The following is a 15,275-nucleotide window of genomic DNA, read 5'->3' as shown; positions in this document are numbered from 1 at the left end:
GCCTGCATGTTTAGATTCCTGCTGTACAGTTTGTGTCATGGTCAGTGTCTCGCGGTGACTCTGGTCAGTCACGGCTTTAAAAGGTCCGTGTGTTGGGTCAGCGCTCATTGTGACGAGTAAAGGTTTGCCTTAAGTATGATAGTTCTCTATTGTTTTGTACAGACACAAAGCCCATCTATCTTTCTCTCTCTCTGTCTGAGTGTGTTTGTTCCTGAGAAGCTTCGTGTAAAAGTCAGTTTTCTATTGGCCAGAATGCCAAGCTCAGGTATTTCACCCTGTGTGCACGTAAGCTGTGATCTTAAGACGACTGAACGAGATCGCCTGAGAAATCTCTCCTTCACCGACCAACGCAAATAACTTTCATACGCCCCCCGACAGACGGGTTTCAACTTGTGTTTTACTGGAACCGCCACAATAATGGGAGTCCGAAAAGAATGAAAACATCACCTCACACAAAGCTCCTGTAGTCTTAAAGGACAGTGTGTGTGTGTGTGTGCGTGTGTGTGTGTGTGCGCGCGTGCATTCTTAACTGTATTAAACAACTGCTTTTTCTCCTGAGCGTTGTCATGTCTTATTGTTAATGCAGTATATTCACCATCCGTCTTCCGTTCATCAAAGTGGAAAGGTCAACGGTTCAGCACAGAGACGAGAGAACCTGTGGAACGAATCCCATCTCAAACACAGTGGACATGCAAATCAAACAAAACAAAATCACTGCAGACATAGCATTCCCAAGTAGAGTGATGCAAAAGAGGCTAAGCGATAAACAATAAAGACAAAATGACCATAGAAAGATTTCCCATCAGAACACAGCGATACAAATCAATTTCAAATGCAAAAGAAATGCAGAACAACCACATTAAGGTGGTCAGAAAAGACAAAAAGTCATGAAATAATCAGTAAGAGATAGAAAAAATTGTTGATTGCCAATCAATAGGCCCATGTTAAGATGTGATTTTGTAAGTTTCTAACACAAACATGTTTACATAGTTTATTTCCATTAACAGAGAATATATGGCAGATTATTAAAGAACTAAGAAAAGAACTGAGGTTCAGAAAAAGACCTTTGATTAACCAAAAGAGTTAAGCAGTAGCAGCAACTGGATTTTATTGGTGTCTATTTTAATCATCCTAAACTGAAGACTTGTTTGTTGGTAACTCATGGAGGAGTGACGGTTCAGAGCAGGACTCTGTGTGTTCTGCATGTTCTCCCTGTTTACATGTGGCTTTCTTCCTCTCAAAAACGGAAGGCCAATCTCCCACCTTGCTCCTCCTGCAGGTTCCACAGAGCGCCTTTTGAACTCCTGCGAGTCTGAACTCGGGTCATAACGCCCACTCGAGCCATCCTAACGTGCGCATGCGCACTGCATCAGAGAGGAAGCGCAGCGAACCTGTCACAGGATTTCAAGTTTTTTCTTTTAAAATAAGTTAATTCTTGACTACGAGGATTACTCAACTTTAACGGGAGTGTGCAAACATGAATTCACTCTTTTAATCACCGGATGTGAGCCGTTTATCTTGTGATCTGACGGGCTGATGACTGCTGGAGGACTTTGATAACGTGAGTTTCATTATGCTGAGTTAAAAAAGAAAAGAGACTGAGTGTTTCTTCTAAAATCTGTCCTGTAAACACTTACAAAACGGCTCAAAAAGGTTTGAATATTAACGCCTTGCTTGTCCGTTTCTGTTGTTTAAACAAAGCTAACACCAGCTAGCTAACGATAGCAGTGTCTTTAAGCGTCTTAATTGTTGATTAATATAAATGTTCCCTTCGTTTCATCCTCGCGTGTTTTCTCTATTTATCGAGAGCCGATTTATTCCACACATTGTTTTCGGTTTCCTCCACTAAAGAAACGTGATGTTGGAGCGGGTTTGTGTCCCAGTTTGGAGGAGATGCGTTAAATGTTGGGTTTTTATAAAGGAGTTTGGTGTGAGAGTAAAAGCTGTTTTTTTGTGAGTTTCACTTCCTCACTTAGATCACGGGGATTTCTTTATCTCTTTATAACTCAATCACAACTGTTCCATTCCGGACAGATTAACAGTAATTCAGTTCCAATTCTGCCTGTATTATTTCTTATAAAAATCATGTTTTCAGTTTTAATGTTGTATTACATTGTTTGATATGAAGAGCACGAGGCTTTATCTTGTGTCTTACAGGCAACATCAACAAAAACTAATATAGTTATTCATTTTTATCTAGATCTTTTTAGATTTCAGTCATTACTATCCTAGGTGGCAGTTTAATTGTGTGAATGCTGAAGGCAGATTCACACAATTCACACTGACTAATTCTTCTCCTCCTACAATCTTTAACCGATTGAAACCATTCGAGTATCAAAACGTGCCGCTTTTTCGGGACATTCCTGCTACGCTGTATGCTTTTTAACGTCTTTTGAACTTTTAAGATATGGCCATAATTCATACCGTCCAATCACATAGAAAGAGGATGGGAGAGGCAACATCATGGAGGAGATCAGCGTCTGTTGCCATGGAGACGCTGAGGTCAAAAGGAGAAGTCGTTCACACAAAAGTTCCTGTGGAATTTTCTAGTGTGTCCTTTAATGATTTCAGAGTTCATAGTGTTCTCCGCAGATTGTCTGTTCCAAATCAGAATTTGCATGTTTTCACATGTTATCCGTCCCCTGTTGAGTTGGGCTGCATGAGTTCTTACTCTTCTTGATTTATACTTGGTTGAAAACAAAGCTCTTCCTCTTCTGGGATCCAAATTTAATCAGACGCAAATGTGCTGCTGCTGCTGCTGCTGCTGCATGTGCTTTTCTTTTTAAGTCACATGAGCTTTTTCAGTTCCCACCAGCAGCATTTCAGACGCAAAGCAGTTTGTTGACTCTCTCAGCAGGTACGATGTCGAAATGAAGACGTGAAATAAGCTCACGTGGCCAAACACAGTCGAGTGCCTTCAGGCTGCATCTGATTTCCTGATGTGTTGTTGACATGCAGAGCATGAATGCAGAGGACACGCAAACATAGTTTACTGCACTTCAGTCCGTTTTTGTTTTTTTTACATGTACATATACTGCAAATGTTAACATTGCAATGACATCATGCAGCCCTGCTCTAGATCGCCTGGAATTCAAACTGTCTCATCCCCCTCAAGCTTCACGCATGCTTCGTTTTGTATCATGTGATCATTTTTTTTTACTGGACTTGTAAAATGTAATGAAATTTCTATTATTTATCCTGAAGCTCTCTGGCGCCCTCCAGGGGAGGCCCTCAGAACACTTTAAAAACTGGTGGTGGTGGTGTGTTGTGACAGGACAGTGGACCGGCAGCAGCGCGCGCACACACACACACACACACACACACACACACACACACACACACACACACACACACACACACACACACACACAGAAGAGGCCATGTGGTGGTTCCAGGAGGGTCTCTGCATCCTGCCGGCTGCTCTGGTGGTCTGGACGGCGGCGTCCTTCGTCTTTGCGTACATCACGGCGGTGGTGCTGAGACACGTGGACCCTCTGTTGCCGTACATCAGGTCTGAGTCCACAATGTGTTGTGTGTGTCCCAGCTGCAAATCAAGAGCTGCATGTTGTAATGATCTTATTTCTTATTATTTAGATGGACTTTAACAATTAAATTATCATTAGACTCACAGATCTGTGCAACACTGGTGTTTATTTTATTCATATTTTCACGTCTCTTTTATAAAGAAAAACAAGGATTCTTTTATACAACTACTAGATGTGTACAACAATCTGGGATTAATAAAGTATTTATATTCTTATTTATTCTATGGTAAAAATGATTTATTTTGTTTGTTTTTTTAGTTTTTCACATGTTTGAAATGAAGATTTAATCATTGATTTGACCTCGTACGGAATATTTCATTTTATTTAAATTTTTTAAAATTCTTTTCAACATGACCTTTTGTAAACTGTTGCAGTGACACAGGAACCGTGGCACCAGAGAGATGTGTGTTTGGCATCATGTTGGACATCTCAGCCTTTTTAGGTGACACACACAATCACGATTCAATTATTACAGAGCTCTGTAAAAAAAAAGAAGATAAATTAACATCAGAATTCTGATTTAAAAAAAAAAAAAAGAACATAATAATCGATCTTAGATGACAGTAATTTCTTATTTTTTGTTTTATTTGTATACTTACTATTCCTGAATGTTTTTAATTGTATTTTCTAGATTAAGTAAAACAGATGAGATTACGCGATACAACTATATATCTTTTTTTTTATTAAATGTTTTTTAAGAACCCGGAGTTATTCATTGGTTGGCCCCAACACACTGTGACTTTTCTTTCCATTCATACGGTTTATTCTCTATGCTCATGAAATATATTTTGATTATAGATCATTTTGATTGCCCTAGCCTCTTGGGTGGTTTTTATATTTGCTGGTGTGGCCGTGTTTGCAGGTATAGCCACAGTGTACGTGCGTTACAAGCAGGTGGAGGCTCTGGCCGATGAGGAGGAGCCCAGACTCCGCAGGCTGAACGTCGTGGGGCTGCTGCTGGGCTTCACCAGCTCCTTCGGGATGTGCGTGGTGGCAAACTTCCAGGTGAGTACGACGATGTCACCGTAGTTAATGACTGAGGCCTAAACATCCTTCATAACGTAAATATAATCTAAAGATGGCTTCTGTCGTTCCGGCTGCTTTTCCTAGTGGCGGTATGTCCATAGGAACACAGTCAGTGTTGTGTGTTTTATGTGTGTCGGAGCAGAAGACCACCCTGTTCGCCATGCACCTGGTGGGCGCCGTGCTGACCTTCGGGGTCGGAGCGCTCTACATCCTGGTCCAGACTGTGCTGTCGCTGCACATGCAGCCCCACATCCACAGCAGGACCACCTACCTGGTCCGCCTCGGCATCGGACTGTGGACCCTGACCAGCATCATCAGCAGTATCCTCAAACCGAGACGTCGCGGCGACGTCAGTCACTGTTATCAAGAGGGAAGCTGCTTTTACTTTTTTAAATGCGATAAGGCAGGAGCTTGTTCATTTGGACCTTTAAAAACGGTATAATATTTAGATATAGTATAATCTGGTGGGACGCGGTCGTGTGATTTGATGATTTTACAACCCGAAACCCCTCGAGATCTGAACTGTTGTTAAATCAGGATGCAGTGATTTAAATTCCCCACAAAGTCATATTGTATTCACAGTAATTTACTTTACTGATGACAATACAATGTTTTACAGTACGAAGTAGCGGCTTCCTCTCTCTTCTGTGCCGCTTTATTAACGCTTTCTTAACGCTTTCTTAACCCTTTATTAACCATTGAAAGAGTTCCCCTGTGAGTTGTGATTCTTAAGAGCCGGTCAGTGTTCGTATCGTCAGTCATCATGTACAGCAGCCTGGCCGGAGTGGACGTCGTCCACAAACTCCACTGGAGTCCCGGAGAGACGGTCAGAAGACGTTTTTCTTTTGATTTTGTGAGTTAAAGGTTCAATTCTGGAAGGAAAAGGTTTCTGACCCCCCCCCCCCGTTCCTTTCAGGGTTATACGGCTCACATCATCAGCACAGTGTCTGAATGGTCTCTGGCTTTCTCCTTCATCAGCTTCTTCCTCACCTACATCAGGGATTTTCAGGTACTTTCCCTCCTTTTGTCTCCCGTTCAGCAGCTGAAGGTTTCACTACATTAATCCTGCTGCGACAGGTTAAACTACCACGTCCATCATTTTAACGCCGGCGCTCGGAGAAAAGTTCAAATCACAGGAAACTCTTGTGTCTAGATTTGACAGGAACCGAAGCCGCAGAGTGTGACGACAGTTACAATTACTTCCTTAAAATGTTGTGACGTTTCCTTATGAGATACTGCAAATGAAAGGTACTTTATGGAGTTTCATGTGCACTACTTCAGATCCGTCTGTCTCAACGTGCAAACGGCCGTAATACTGTGGTACCGCAGTGACGCTGAGCTGTTGGTACCGTGTGGGTCAGTCTAATGACCCAAAGTAAAAGACAGTAATTGTAGTATATTTAATAACCGTCATCAGCTACTGACAAAATACTGTCAAAGTAGTAGTTTTTAAGAGTAGCAAAAGACTTCATTCTAAATACATTGAGGCTTCGCTGCACAGGAGATCAAGAAATAGTTTCAAACTGATTTGGAACTCAAAGACGTTCTCCAAAGCTTCACTGTGTTACGGAATAAAAAGTGATGTAATGAGAGAAATGTGCCGCTTTATTACACCAGTGAAGAAGAGCGATCTCCAAACCATCTCCGTCTTTTGAACACTCAACTTTCCCACTGATCATTTCTCAAACCTGTTTTTGTTCTCGATAAAGAAAATAACCTTGCGAGCAGAAGCAGACCTGCAGGGCAGCCACCTGTACGACTGGCCACACGAGGGCGTCGTCACGTCTCGTCCCAACAAACGGGAGGCCTGCGAATCGTCTCCGCTGCTGGCCGGAGCGACATGACCACCTCAGGTTTCACTGTTTCTAGTCGCTTTTGAAGGCCTTTTTTTTTTTTTTTTTCTAAGATTATATTTCCTAACGCTGACACAGTTTATATGAAGTTTGATGTTCAGGCTCAGAGGTGATCGGAGATTTCACCTGGAGTGATGTTTCTGAAACTAAATTCCGTGACGTGGAGCTGCCAGAGTGGGCAGGAAATAATAAAAAAAAAAAAAAACCTCATCAAGCGGAGAGGCGTTTCTGTCATTTGGCTGAACGGACCCTGTAAATCCACCTATCAAGCTTTTGCACTTTATAACATCAGATTTGAAAACTTCTATTTGTAAATCTTAACCGCTGTTCACTTACATCTATGATTTAAAAAAATGTTGATAAACTGTTCACGAGTTGAGTCTGTTTGCTTGAGCTTGGATATTTATACCATCAGAGGTGAAAAACTGATCTGACAGTGACTTGTGTTTTATGATTTTTTTCACAAAATAGGAATTGAACGTGCATTACGGTTGGACAAAACAGAGCAATAAAACCTGCAATTGAATATTATTTCCAAAGATGGGGGGCGCACAATGAAAGAACGGCAGGTCTTGACCCGCGGGCCTGACGTTTGACTCCCCTGGTGTAAAGTGAAAGTGTGCGGGAGGCTGTCCGCTCATTAAGGTGTGTTAACCGTTAACCGGTTCTACTGTATGTATATATTATCGACGGCACTGAACAGGCCGTGCACTATTTTTTAGGCCGTCTTTTTCAAAAGATTGACCATCCAAATAACGGCTGGATGGCTCGCTGCCTAAAACTATGCATGTTCCCAATAGACGCACTGCACGTCTATTAGGAACTATACGGTATTTACTTGTTCTGTACACGAAACCCTGAAAACGAAAGAATCTATTTTGTACTTTTGATAAGTGCTGTCATTTGTATTTCATGATTACAGGTTTTTCTGATCATAATAAAAAAAAAACGTTTACCTAACGAGCCTAACAAATGTGTTTTTCTCTCCTTAAAAAACTGCATTTGATGGTCACCTGCCTGTCGTCTCCTCCTCTTCCTCTTTGATCTGAGGAAGTTCTAGTTCTTCCTCCTCGAGACAGTAGTTTGATTCCTGTTTTAAAAAGCTGCTCCTCTCTACAGTCATGGTGCTGCGGAAGCTCAGGAGGGTCCAAAAAGTATAAGATACTTTACTTTTTCAGTTCCAGCTTTAAAAAATAAAAGAAGTACTTTGACTTTTTACTTGTACTCCCTACATTTTAACACAAACATCTCTACTTTCTTATCAAAGTTGTCTCGTTACTACTTTCCCAAAGTAAAGAAGATGACTTGGTGCTTTGACTTTAACCAAAATCCATTTTCTCCCCCCACAACCTGCAACTAAAAAGAAATTGCACACAGAGGCATTGAAATACATGTCGAGTTTTATTTCTCCCATAAAACTATTACATTTCTATACAACGCCCCCCCCCCCCCCCCCCCCCCCCCGATCTCGTCTCAGCTGTGATGTGAAATTTGTGGATTATAGGGACACCAAGGCAAGATCAGGGAGTTTTATCTTTTAATACACGGAAACTGATTTGACAAGCGTTAACTTTGGCAACCTGACCCAACATCCCTCTATTAAGACGCGAAAACCCTGATTACGCTGCTCTTCCTTCCCCGTCTGCACTGGAAAAATATACACACCTGATCATTTAAAGTTAATCCCTCAACATACACACAATCATAACAATAAATAACCACGCTAAAATTCGAGAAGCAGCTTTGTTGATCGAGTGAGAACGAGTCTTGGTACTGGTGCTCTCGGGTTTACTTCAGAGATCCTTGCCTCCGTGTGTGAAGGAAAGGAAAGACTTGGAACAAACTTAACTGAGCTGCGATTGCGGCGATTTGAGGCATGTTAGCAGGAGCAGCTCGGGAATGAAATCCGACTGAAGACATAAAGTAATGTGCAAAAAGTTTAGGATAAAAACAAAGACCCCGTCATGAAACCTGCTCATCTGATCGAGATTAAACGGTTCCGTTAAAAGCAATAATCCCTTGTAACGCGGAGTCGGCATCACGCGTACACGATCCCACTCTTCTGGACTGTTTCTTGTTTTTGTTTTTTTCCAAACTGCAGCAGCAAAGAAACGCGTTCCCTCGTTCAGACTGTAATCTGGGAGAGACGATGATACCGTGTGTAAGAGAATCGCCGCGTCCTTGTTTTCAGCAGTTGTGCTTTTCGTTTGCTTTCCTGAAACATTGTGTATTACAGGGAAGTAGTAGTCAAGCAGAGTCCAGCTGCCTCCAAACCCCATCAAAGAGAAGTGAGAGAAGACACTCACAAGAATTGGTGATCATCACGAAGCCAAAACGGAACTTGGTGCATCTTTCTTCTCTTCATTGCACGACACTGTACCAGATAGAATTCAGGCCTTCATTTTTGTATTATACTCTTCTCAGGAAACCTTTGCACAGTACTGTTAAACACTTAAGGGATCTTTTAATGGATTTTCATTCAAACTGTCTCACTTTGGCACAAAAAAAAAAAAAAAAATCCTAATGTGCTCAGTCTTTTTAGCTTTGCCCCTTTGACCGGGGCAAACGGCCTCAGCAAGCACAGCAGCAGACCCATGATTAGGCCACTGAACATGTTGCACATGTATGAAGGTCTGGGGAACATTGAAACAACCGTCTAAAGGAGCAAAACTTCATGAATGACACTTTTAATTGCTGGAGGTCTTCATAAAGCTCTGGCACGGATCCATCTCGAACACCTGCAGTGATTCAGACACTGATCCACCCGCTGTCTTTTTCCAAAGTCACGTCATGTTTGCAGAATTTTTCAGTTCTCTGGGGGAGACAGGAGGATGATCCGACGGGAGGCGGCACCGGGGAAGACAGACTGGAGGGCGTCGTTATAAGGCATCAGTGGGCGGAGCCACGGGAAGGCAGTCGAGCACTTGAGTCGCCTTCGATCAGAGCCCATGTGTCTGTCACCTTTTCCCATCCAGTCCTGGACTCTGCCTCGCTCCGTCGGAACGTTAGAAGGCCGACCCGTCGCAGATGATGTTCTGGCCGCGGCCGGGGAAGAGCTCCATCTGCCAGTACCGAGGGTCAGCGTACACTGCAGAGGTCAAAGGTCAGAGGGGGACAGTCACCTGAGAGCTCAAATCAACGATGCTCATGATCAACTTTTTCTACATGCACAACTAAAATGTTTGGAGAGAAGAAGAATGTTCTTAAGTGTTTTATGGCCACACAAATTCAAGTCTGTGTAGAAAGTATGAAATCAAAGTGATTTATACACAAATATATATTAATTATAAGTGATGCAAATGTGTATTCTGCAGTGTAGATCAGAGGTTTTGTTTGATGGTAGATTAGATTCATGCAATTTTGGGAAATAATATATTTGAGAATTATGTGACAATCTCTCTTTATCTACTGTTGATAACCATCATGTGGTAAGCAGGACATTTTTGTAATATTTGGATTTCCTATGTTGCAGACAGTATTTATAGTCTCATGTGTGGATATTCCAAGTAAAATCCTACAGTTACAGTTTAATGATGTACTTGATCTGCTGTTGGTGTGGAGGTGCAGCAGAAGTTACCCATGTCTCCTGGTGTGAGCCACAGGTTGAAGGAGCTGCAGTGTTTCTGGCAGCGTTGAACCGGCAGCACTCGAACCGTTGGGAGCCCCTCACCCACCACCAGCCAGCCCAAGACCCCAACACCCTGAAACAAAGACAGAACTCACACAGCCTGAGTCGGTAGCTCAGCACTAATAACACTTTTCCCTTCCGTCTTCAGTGGCGGTGCGTCCAGACCTGTGGGCTCACCTTGCTCTGGGAGTTTGTGCTGTGAATGACGAGGCAGCGCTGCAGGATGGTCCCAGCACTGTCCAGCAGGGGGCAGAGCTCAGCCTTCGGGAAGAGCCACCGTAACACTTTCTCCCTGGTCCCATAGCTGAACCTCCTATGAAGACAACCGAGTGGATTATTATCATCATGAAGCTGCACGTCTCCCATCGTCCTCATCAGCCTGTTTGCACACTCCTCCTGGGACAGGGAACTAAACAAGGGAAGTTCTCTGAAGAGAAGTAACTGTAACTAAAGGTCCAAGGTACTTCTGGTTGAAAGGAGACTTAAGATCGGAGTAAAGAGAGTGGAAGTGCGCACCAGAGCAGCGTGAAGTTGGCGGGTCCCTGAGGCAGGCCCAGGTTGTGGTTTTGCAGTCCGTCGTCGTCCTCGAGCAGGATGGACATGGAGCCGGAGTGAGCCAGGTAGAGCTCCTCCAGCTGCTGCCGCTGGATGCTGAGTGACTCCCCGCCCTGCAGAGCAACACTGAAAGGCTTTCACCTCATCCAGTACGACTGAATGACAACATCACGATTTAACGAAGACGAGCCTAGAGACTTTGGATCACACGCGACGGATTGACCTCTGACCTTCAGCAGGACAAGCTGTGGCCCCCGGCGCAGGGTCACGGTCCCTCTGAGGCTCTCCGGGACCTCCAGCACCGAGGAGATCTCTGCACAGCCTGAACAGTTCACCAAACTCTGCCTGAGAGAGCCGGCGCTCCACCACTCATGGAAACCTGGAGCAGGAAAAAAAAAGTCTGTGGTTCAGCCACAAAACACCAAACATCAACAATGTGGACAGATGAATGGAATTAAAGAACGAAAAACAGAGTCAACATTTTAAATAGGAGAATTTTTGAGATTGTTAAAATCGTGGCGTGACTAATCTGAGCAGGATGAAGCCGTACAGAAAACTGATGCGTGGCCCTTTACAGAATAAGCAACCCTTTTTTTCAACATTTGTTTGCATTGGAAGCATTGCAGTCCTGCCACAGACCTTGCAGGTTGTACTTCTTGGCGATGGGCAGCGAGAGCAGACGGACGTGGCTGAGAGGAGACGACCAGTTGTAGGTGCCCAGCTTGACCAGTCCCAGCTGGGGGGCATTTTGAGGGTAGGTGAAGGCCAGCACCACCACAAGCAGGAAACCCACGGCCACCACAAACTGCAAAAAAAACAAAAAACAGGCAGGACAAATACTGAGGACGGCTCCATCTCTCAGGACACATTCAACACAGTGTTTCCCTTCAACAGCAAAGTAACAACAATAAAATCACATTATTAAACGTTCACACATCCGGCCTGTCCAACTCCTCTCCTGGATGTATTCACTGTTTTTACAAAGATCTTAAGTGGTGGATTGACGGCATCTTCGAGAGATTTGAGGCGTCTGACCTTGATGGTGGCTCTCAGGATGGGGAACTGTGGCGGCTCTCTCCTGGGCTCGTTGGTTTCCAGGACCTGCTTGATGAACCTCTCGATCTCCCTCTCGGACATGCCATAGCGGTATCCTGACTGACGGAGGATGTCGATGCTCTCCGACAGTTTGTCGTAGATGCACGGCTCGCTCATTGTCGTCCCCATGGCGACGGCAGAGCGGCGCGGCCACTTGTTGGTCAAACGCGTTGATCTTCAGCTGGTTTCAGGAGCATGGTGCCGCCTGTGATGTCATTCGAGGTGTTAATAAAGACGGGTACGTTTTCATAACTTCTATCAGCGTTTCTTGATATTTTGACATTTATCCTGCAGCGTTGCACATTGAGCATTGAGAGGGAAAGAAATGTATAATTCTTTAGATATTCTACAGTACTAAAGGTCAGGCAATAAAAATGTAAATTAACTAAATTATTTCTCATTACTCCTTTGTATTCGTGAACCACTATTAAAGCCAAGCTGCTGTTTCACCCCGAAGGAGGTCTGGATTAAATGAATAACCAGATTAAGGCATTTTAGAGTTACTATATGGTGGCAAAGAGGGACTGCTGCAAAACTAGAGATGTAATTTTAACATTTAATGCATTACAACGTTATTTTAAGGACCAGCTCATGCACTACTTTTGAAGTATGACTTATATTGCTTATTTCAATGATGATCAGGGAATATTTAGCTGGAAAAAAAACAAAAACACATTTCCTTGTGGAAAGAAAATGATTGAACCACCGTCCCACATGATTAACAGATGAGTAAATCATATATGAATAAATGTGTGGCTGTCGTGGAGTTTCTTTACAATTAGGCAGTGGGCCACTTCATTCTGCATATTTTGCTTTCAATAGTTTTACTCATGTCTTTCATATATTTGTTTGTTTGTTGCACCTGGTGGGAAACAGGATTTCTTAACTTCTCAGGAGTATCATTGGGTTTGATAGCTTTTTCAAAACGTTATCATTTATAAATATTGTTTTTATTTATATTTTTTCTTGCTATTTTTTTTTCAACTTTAAGTCAACAACAATTACAAAACATCCCTTTTTCTGAAAGTGACACGTTTCTTGTGACCACTGCATTGTGAACGTTTTCATTACGATATAAAGTACAAATTTGATCTCATCCAGAGATTTTCTTTTTTTTAAAGTTTCCAAAGGCTTTCAGTTCTACAGAAATGTCATATTACCTTTTATTTATAGTAACTTCAAAAATAAACAACTGAGAAGATATTTCGGAGCAAAATATGAACATTTGAATTTTCTTCTTTAAAACAAATGCCAGAGGGTTTTGATGACTATGTTGACCCCTTTTAGTCAAATGATGTTGGATACATCTCACAATCTGTCAGGGCTCTGTTATCCAGTCCTGGGTGGATCCAGTGGCGGATTATTCTGGCAATCTATGATTGAGCTGTCTCTCTGGTGTAACGCTCCAGATTCAAAGATATAAACATGCAGGGCTGAAGTTCATCCAGGACCAGGAAACCAGCCTCGGTGACAGCACAGCTCTGTTGTTATGACCTTGGTAGCGATACTGTTATTCTCAGGTCGTCGTGTCAAAGTAATGATCTGCCACATCTGCTACGCTCATATCTGCCAGAACACTTGGAGACAAACACCCAGAGAAAATAAAAGCTGGAGCAGGAACCCGAACTTAAACCTGTCAAACACGTAACGCAAAACAGTACGACGACACGGCGTCAGCTTATCCGATCATCAGCCAATGTGCAGCAAAGACAGCTTATTCACACGATCCTGTGTGATACAGATCAAAATAGAGAGCTTCAGATGAGAGGAGAGTTCTCTTGGATTAAAATCACTCGCGTCCACTGACAGGTTAGCTCGTCTGTTAGCTTCGTATTAATTCAGATTTCGGGCTGGAAACACTCAACAGAAACGAGCTGCAGTCCTCACCTCACAGTGAGATCCACCACCGCAACATAAACCCTCTCATCTCTCACGTCGTTAAATAAATATGTTTATGTTTTTTTACAAACTGACTAACAAACTAAGCTAATCAACATAGCTGCTGTGCACGGAGTTTTTCTTCTTCGGTTTTAATTCGGGTTGTCAAATAGAAGATTACGTAATTAGCGCCACTGGCTGGTTATCCTTGGAACTGCACCGTGTCATAACTTCCATAATGTTTTTCTCTCGATGAAGTTTGACGGTTTTTTTACTTTAGTTTTTTTAAATGGATTTTCGACATGGAATTAAATCATATACACTACGAAATCACAAGTTTTAAGGAAAAACGCACAATCAAATTGTTGTCTGGAAGCTTTTTGAACTGCTATCAAACAGAATAGAATAGAATAGAATAGAATACCCTTTATCATCATTATAAAATGTGTAATGAAACTGGAGTGCTCCTCTTCTCGCAGTTCAAATGAACAAAGTGTAAAGAAAAAAGAGTGCAATATTGTAATAGCTTCACAGTTGTTTCACAGTATGGTTTGTGTTGTTTGTGTTATGCAGAATGCGTGTGAATCAATGAATGTGTGAATTCAAGGCGCTTATGGCTCTGGCAAAGCAACTGTGTCTGAGTCTGTTTCTTTTCTTTGATACACCTGTAGTGGCTGCCGGAGGACAAGAGGTCAAACAGGTGGAGACCAGAGTGTGAGCTGTCCTTGGTGATGTTAAGTGGTCTGCTGAGGCATCGGGAGGTATAAATGTCTATCAGGGAGGGAAGACAGCAGTCAACAATCCTGTGTGCTGCTGTGATCATCGTCTGTAGCGTCCTCCTCAGTGCTGCTCCCATACCAAACGGTAATACAGCATGTCAGCAGTCTCTGGATGGATGTGTGGTTGAAAGTCAGCAGCAGTTCAGTGGACAGGCTTTTCTTCCCAAGGACCCTCAGGAAGTGCACTCTCTGCTGAGCCTTCTTGGTGGCACCGATGATGTCATATGAATAGTTCTATGATTTATCTAACCAGTGTCACTTGACATACAGTCATCCAAGTTTCTAAACCGTTCATAGGCTGTATTCTCTCATTACCTGGAAGGTCTTTGGAATTTCATGTGCTAAGATAGTTTTTTTTCTGTACAGAACCAGAAAACATTTGAATTGTCCACACTTCCTCCAACAGTGTTGTTGAACACACGGTTGTTTACTTTTTAGTTATGGTGTTATAAAAGAAATCGAGACAAAGTTTCCCAGAAGTTTGTTTATAAAACGATATAATTGTTGACACAATTTCTCCTGAATTTAAAAAAGAAATCCTATCTATCTATCTATCTATCTATCTATCTATCTATCTATCTATCTATCTATCTATCTATCTGGGGGGGAGGGGGGTACTTAGTGTAACAAATGTCTAACATATGTAACATGGGCGGAGAAACGTGGAGATGAACTTGACCGAAAATACTGTTTTGTAAACCTCTATCCGGCCAATCAGAGAGCGAAGATAGGTTTAGGCCCCGCCCCACATTGGACCAAAACAACGTGAATTGACCAATCAGAAGCCAGAACGCTCAGGAGAAATCCCGCCTCCCTGCTTCCGCCTCTTGTGCAACAGTGAAACAGCGTCGACACTGCACACACGAAGACCCACAGCGAGTCAAGCTGCGCAAAGTTACAACAGGAAGCACTGCTG

The 15,275-nt window shown here is 42.8% G+C and overlaps 2 protein-coding genes across 6 annotated transcripts; one reads left to right on the top strand and one right to left on the bottom strand.

Annotated features, from left to right (window-relative positions):
- Positions 1-1,333: 1,333 nt before the first annotated feature.
- dram2b (DNA-damage regulated autophagy modulator 2b) lies at positions 1,334-7,641 on the top strand. Of its 4 annotated transcripts, XM_080460789.1 has the most exons (9): positions 1,350-1,561; positions 3,275-3,511; positions 3,920-3,987; positions 4,408-4,550; positions 4,714-4,891; positions 5,315-5,397; positions 5,488-5,580; positions 6,281-6,424; positions 6,965-7,391. In XM_080460789.1, exons 2-8 carry the CDS (start codon positions 3,381-3,383, stop codon positions 6,413-6,415), a joined length of 831 nt encoding a protein of 276 aa, XP_080316915.1. In that variant the 5' UTR covers positions 1,350-1,561; positions 3,275-3,380; the 3' UTR covers positions 6,416-6,424; positions 6,965-7,391. The 4 variants fall into 4 exon arrangements, with proteins under 4 accessions (XP_080316913.1, XP_080316915.1, XP_080316916.1 ...); XM_080460787.1 differs by having other exon boundaries at positions 1,334-1,561; positions 6,281-7,392; XM_080460790.1 differs by having other exon boundaries at positions 5,315-5,424; positions 5,550-5,580; positions 6,281-7,385.
- Positions 7,642-7,803: 162 nt separating this feature from the next.
- cUnh6orf89 (chromosome Un C6orf89 homolog) lies at positions 7,804-13,749 on the bottom strand. 2 transcript variants are annotated; one of them, XM_080460785.1, is made up of 8 exons: positions 13,590-13,749; positions 11,643-11,907; positions 11,247-11,412; positions 10,838-11,007; positions 10,569-10,720; positions 10,230-10,365; positions 10,002-10,125; positions 7,804-9,512 (listed from the first exon to the last, which is right to left on the bottom strand). In XM_080460785.1, exons 2-8 carry the CDS (start codon positions 11,829-11,831, stop codon positions 9,430-9,432), a joined length of 1,020 nt encoding a protein of 339 aa, XP_080316911.1. In that variant the 5' UTR covers positions 11,832-11,907; positions 13,590-13,749; the 3' UTR covers positions 7,804-9,429. The 2 variants fall into 2 exon arrangements, with proteins under 2 accessions (XP_080316911.1, XP_080316912.1); XM_080460786.1 differs by having other exon boundaries at positions 10,838-10,986; positions 13,590-13,739.
- Between the last annotated feature and the right edge of the window lie 1,526 nt (positions 13,750-15,275).

This window comes from Lipophrys pholis, assembly GCF_963383615.2.
Source record: "Lipophrys pholis genome assembly, chromosome: 4".
NCBI lineage: Eukaryota > Metazoa > Chordata > Actinopteri > Blenniiformes > Blenniidae > Lipophrys > Lipophrys pholis.
This window is presented reverse-complemented; position numbering and strand designations above follow the sequence as displayed.

What these genes read in the sequence shown, in the direction of transcription:
- dram2b (XM_080460788.1), top strand. Translation starts at nt 3,381, where the DNA reads ATGTGGTGGTTCCAGGAGGGTCTCTGCATCCTGCCGGCTGCTCTGGTG. An exon ending in CCTGACCAGCATCATCAGCA is followed by an intron (nt 4,892 to 5,314) that starts GTATCCTCAAAC and finishes AGAGCCGGTCAG; the next exon opens with TGTTCGTATCGTCAGTCATC. An exon ending in CCTACATCAGGGATTTTCAG is followed by an intron (nt 5,581 to 6,280) that starts GTACTTTCCCTC and finishes TTCTCGATAAAG; the next exon opens with AAAATAACCTTGCGAGCAGA.
- cUnh6orf89 (XM_080460785.1), bottom strand. Translation starts at nt 11,831, where the DNA reads ATGGGGACGACAATGAGCGAGCCGTGCATCTACGACAAACTGTCGGAG. An exon ending in CAAGAAGTACAACCTGCAAG is followed by an intron (nt 11,008 to 11,246) that starts GTCTGTGGCAGG and finishes GCTGAACCACAG; the next exon opens with ACTTTTTTTTTCCTGCTCCA. An exon ending in GCACAAACTCCCAGAGCAAG is followed by an intron (nt 10,126 to 10,229) that starts GTGAGCCCACAG and finishes TCTTTGTTTCAG; the next exon opens with GGTGTTGGGGTCTTGGGCTG.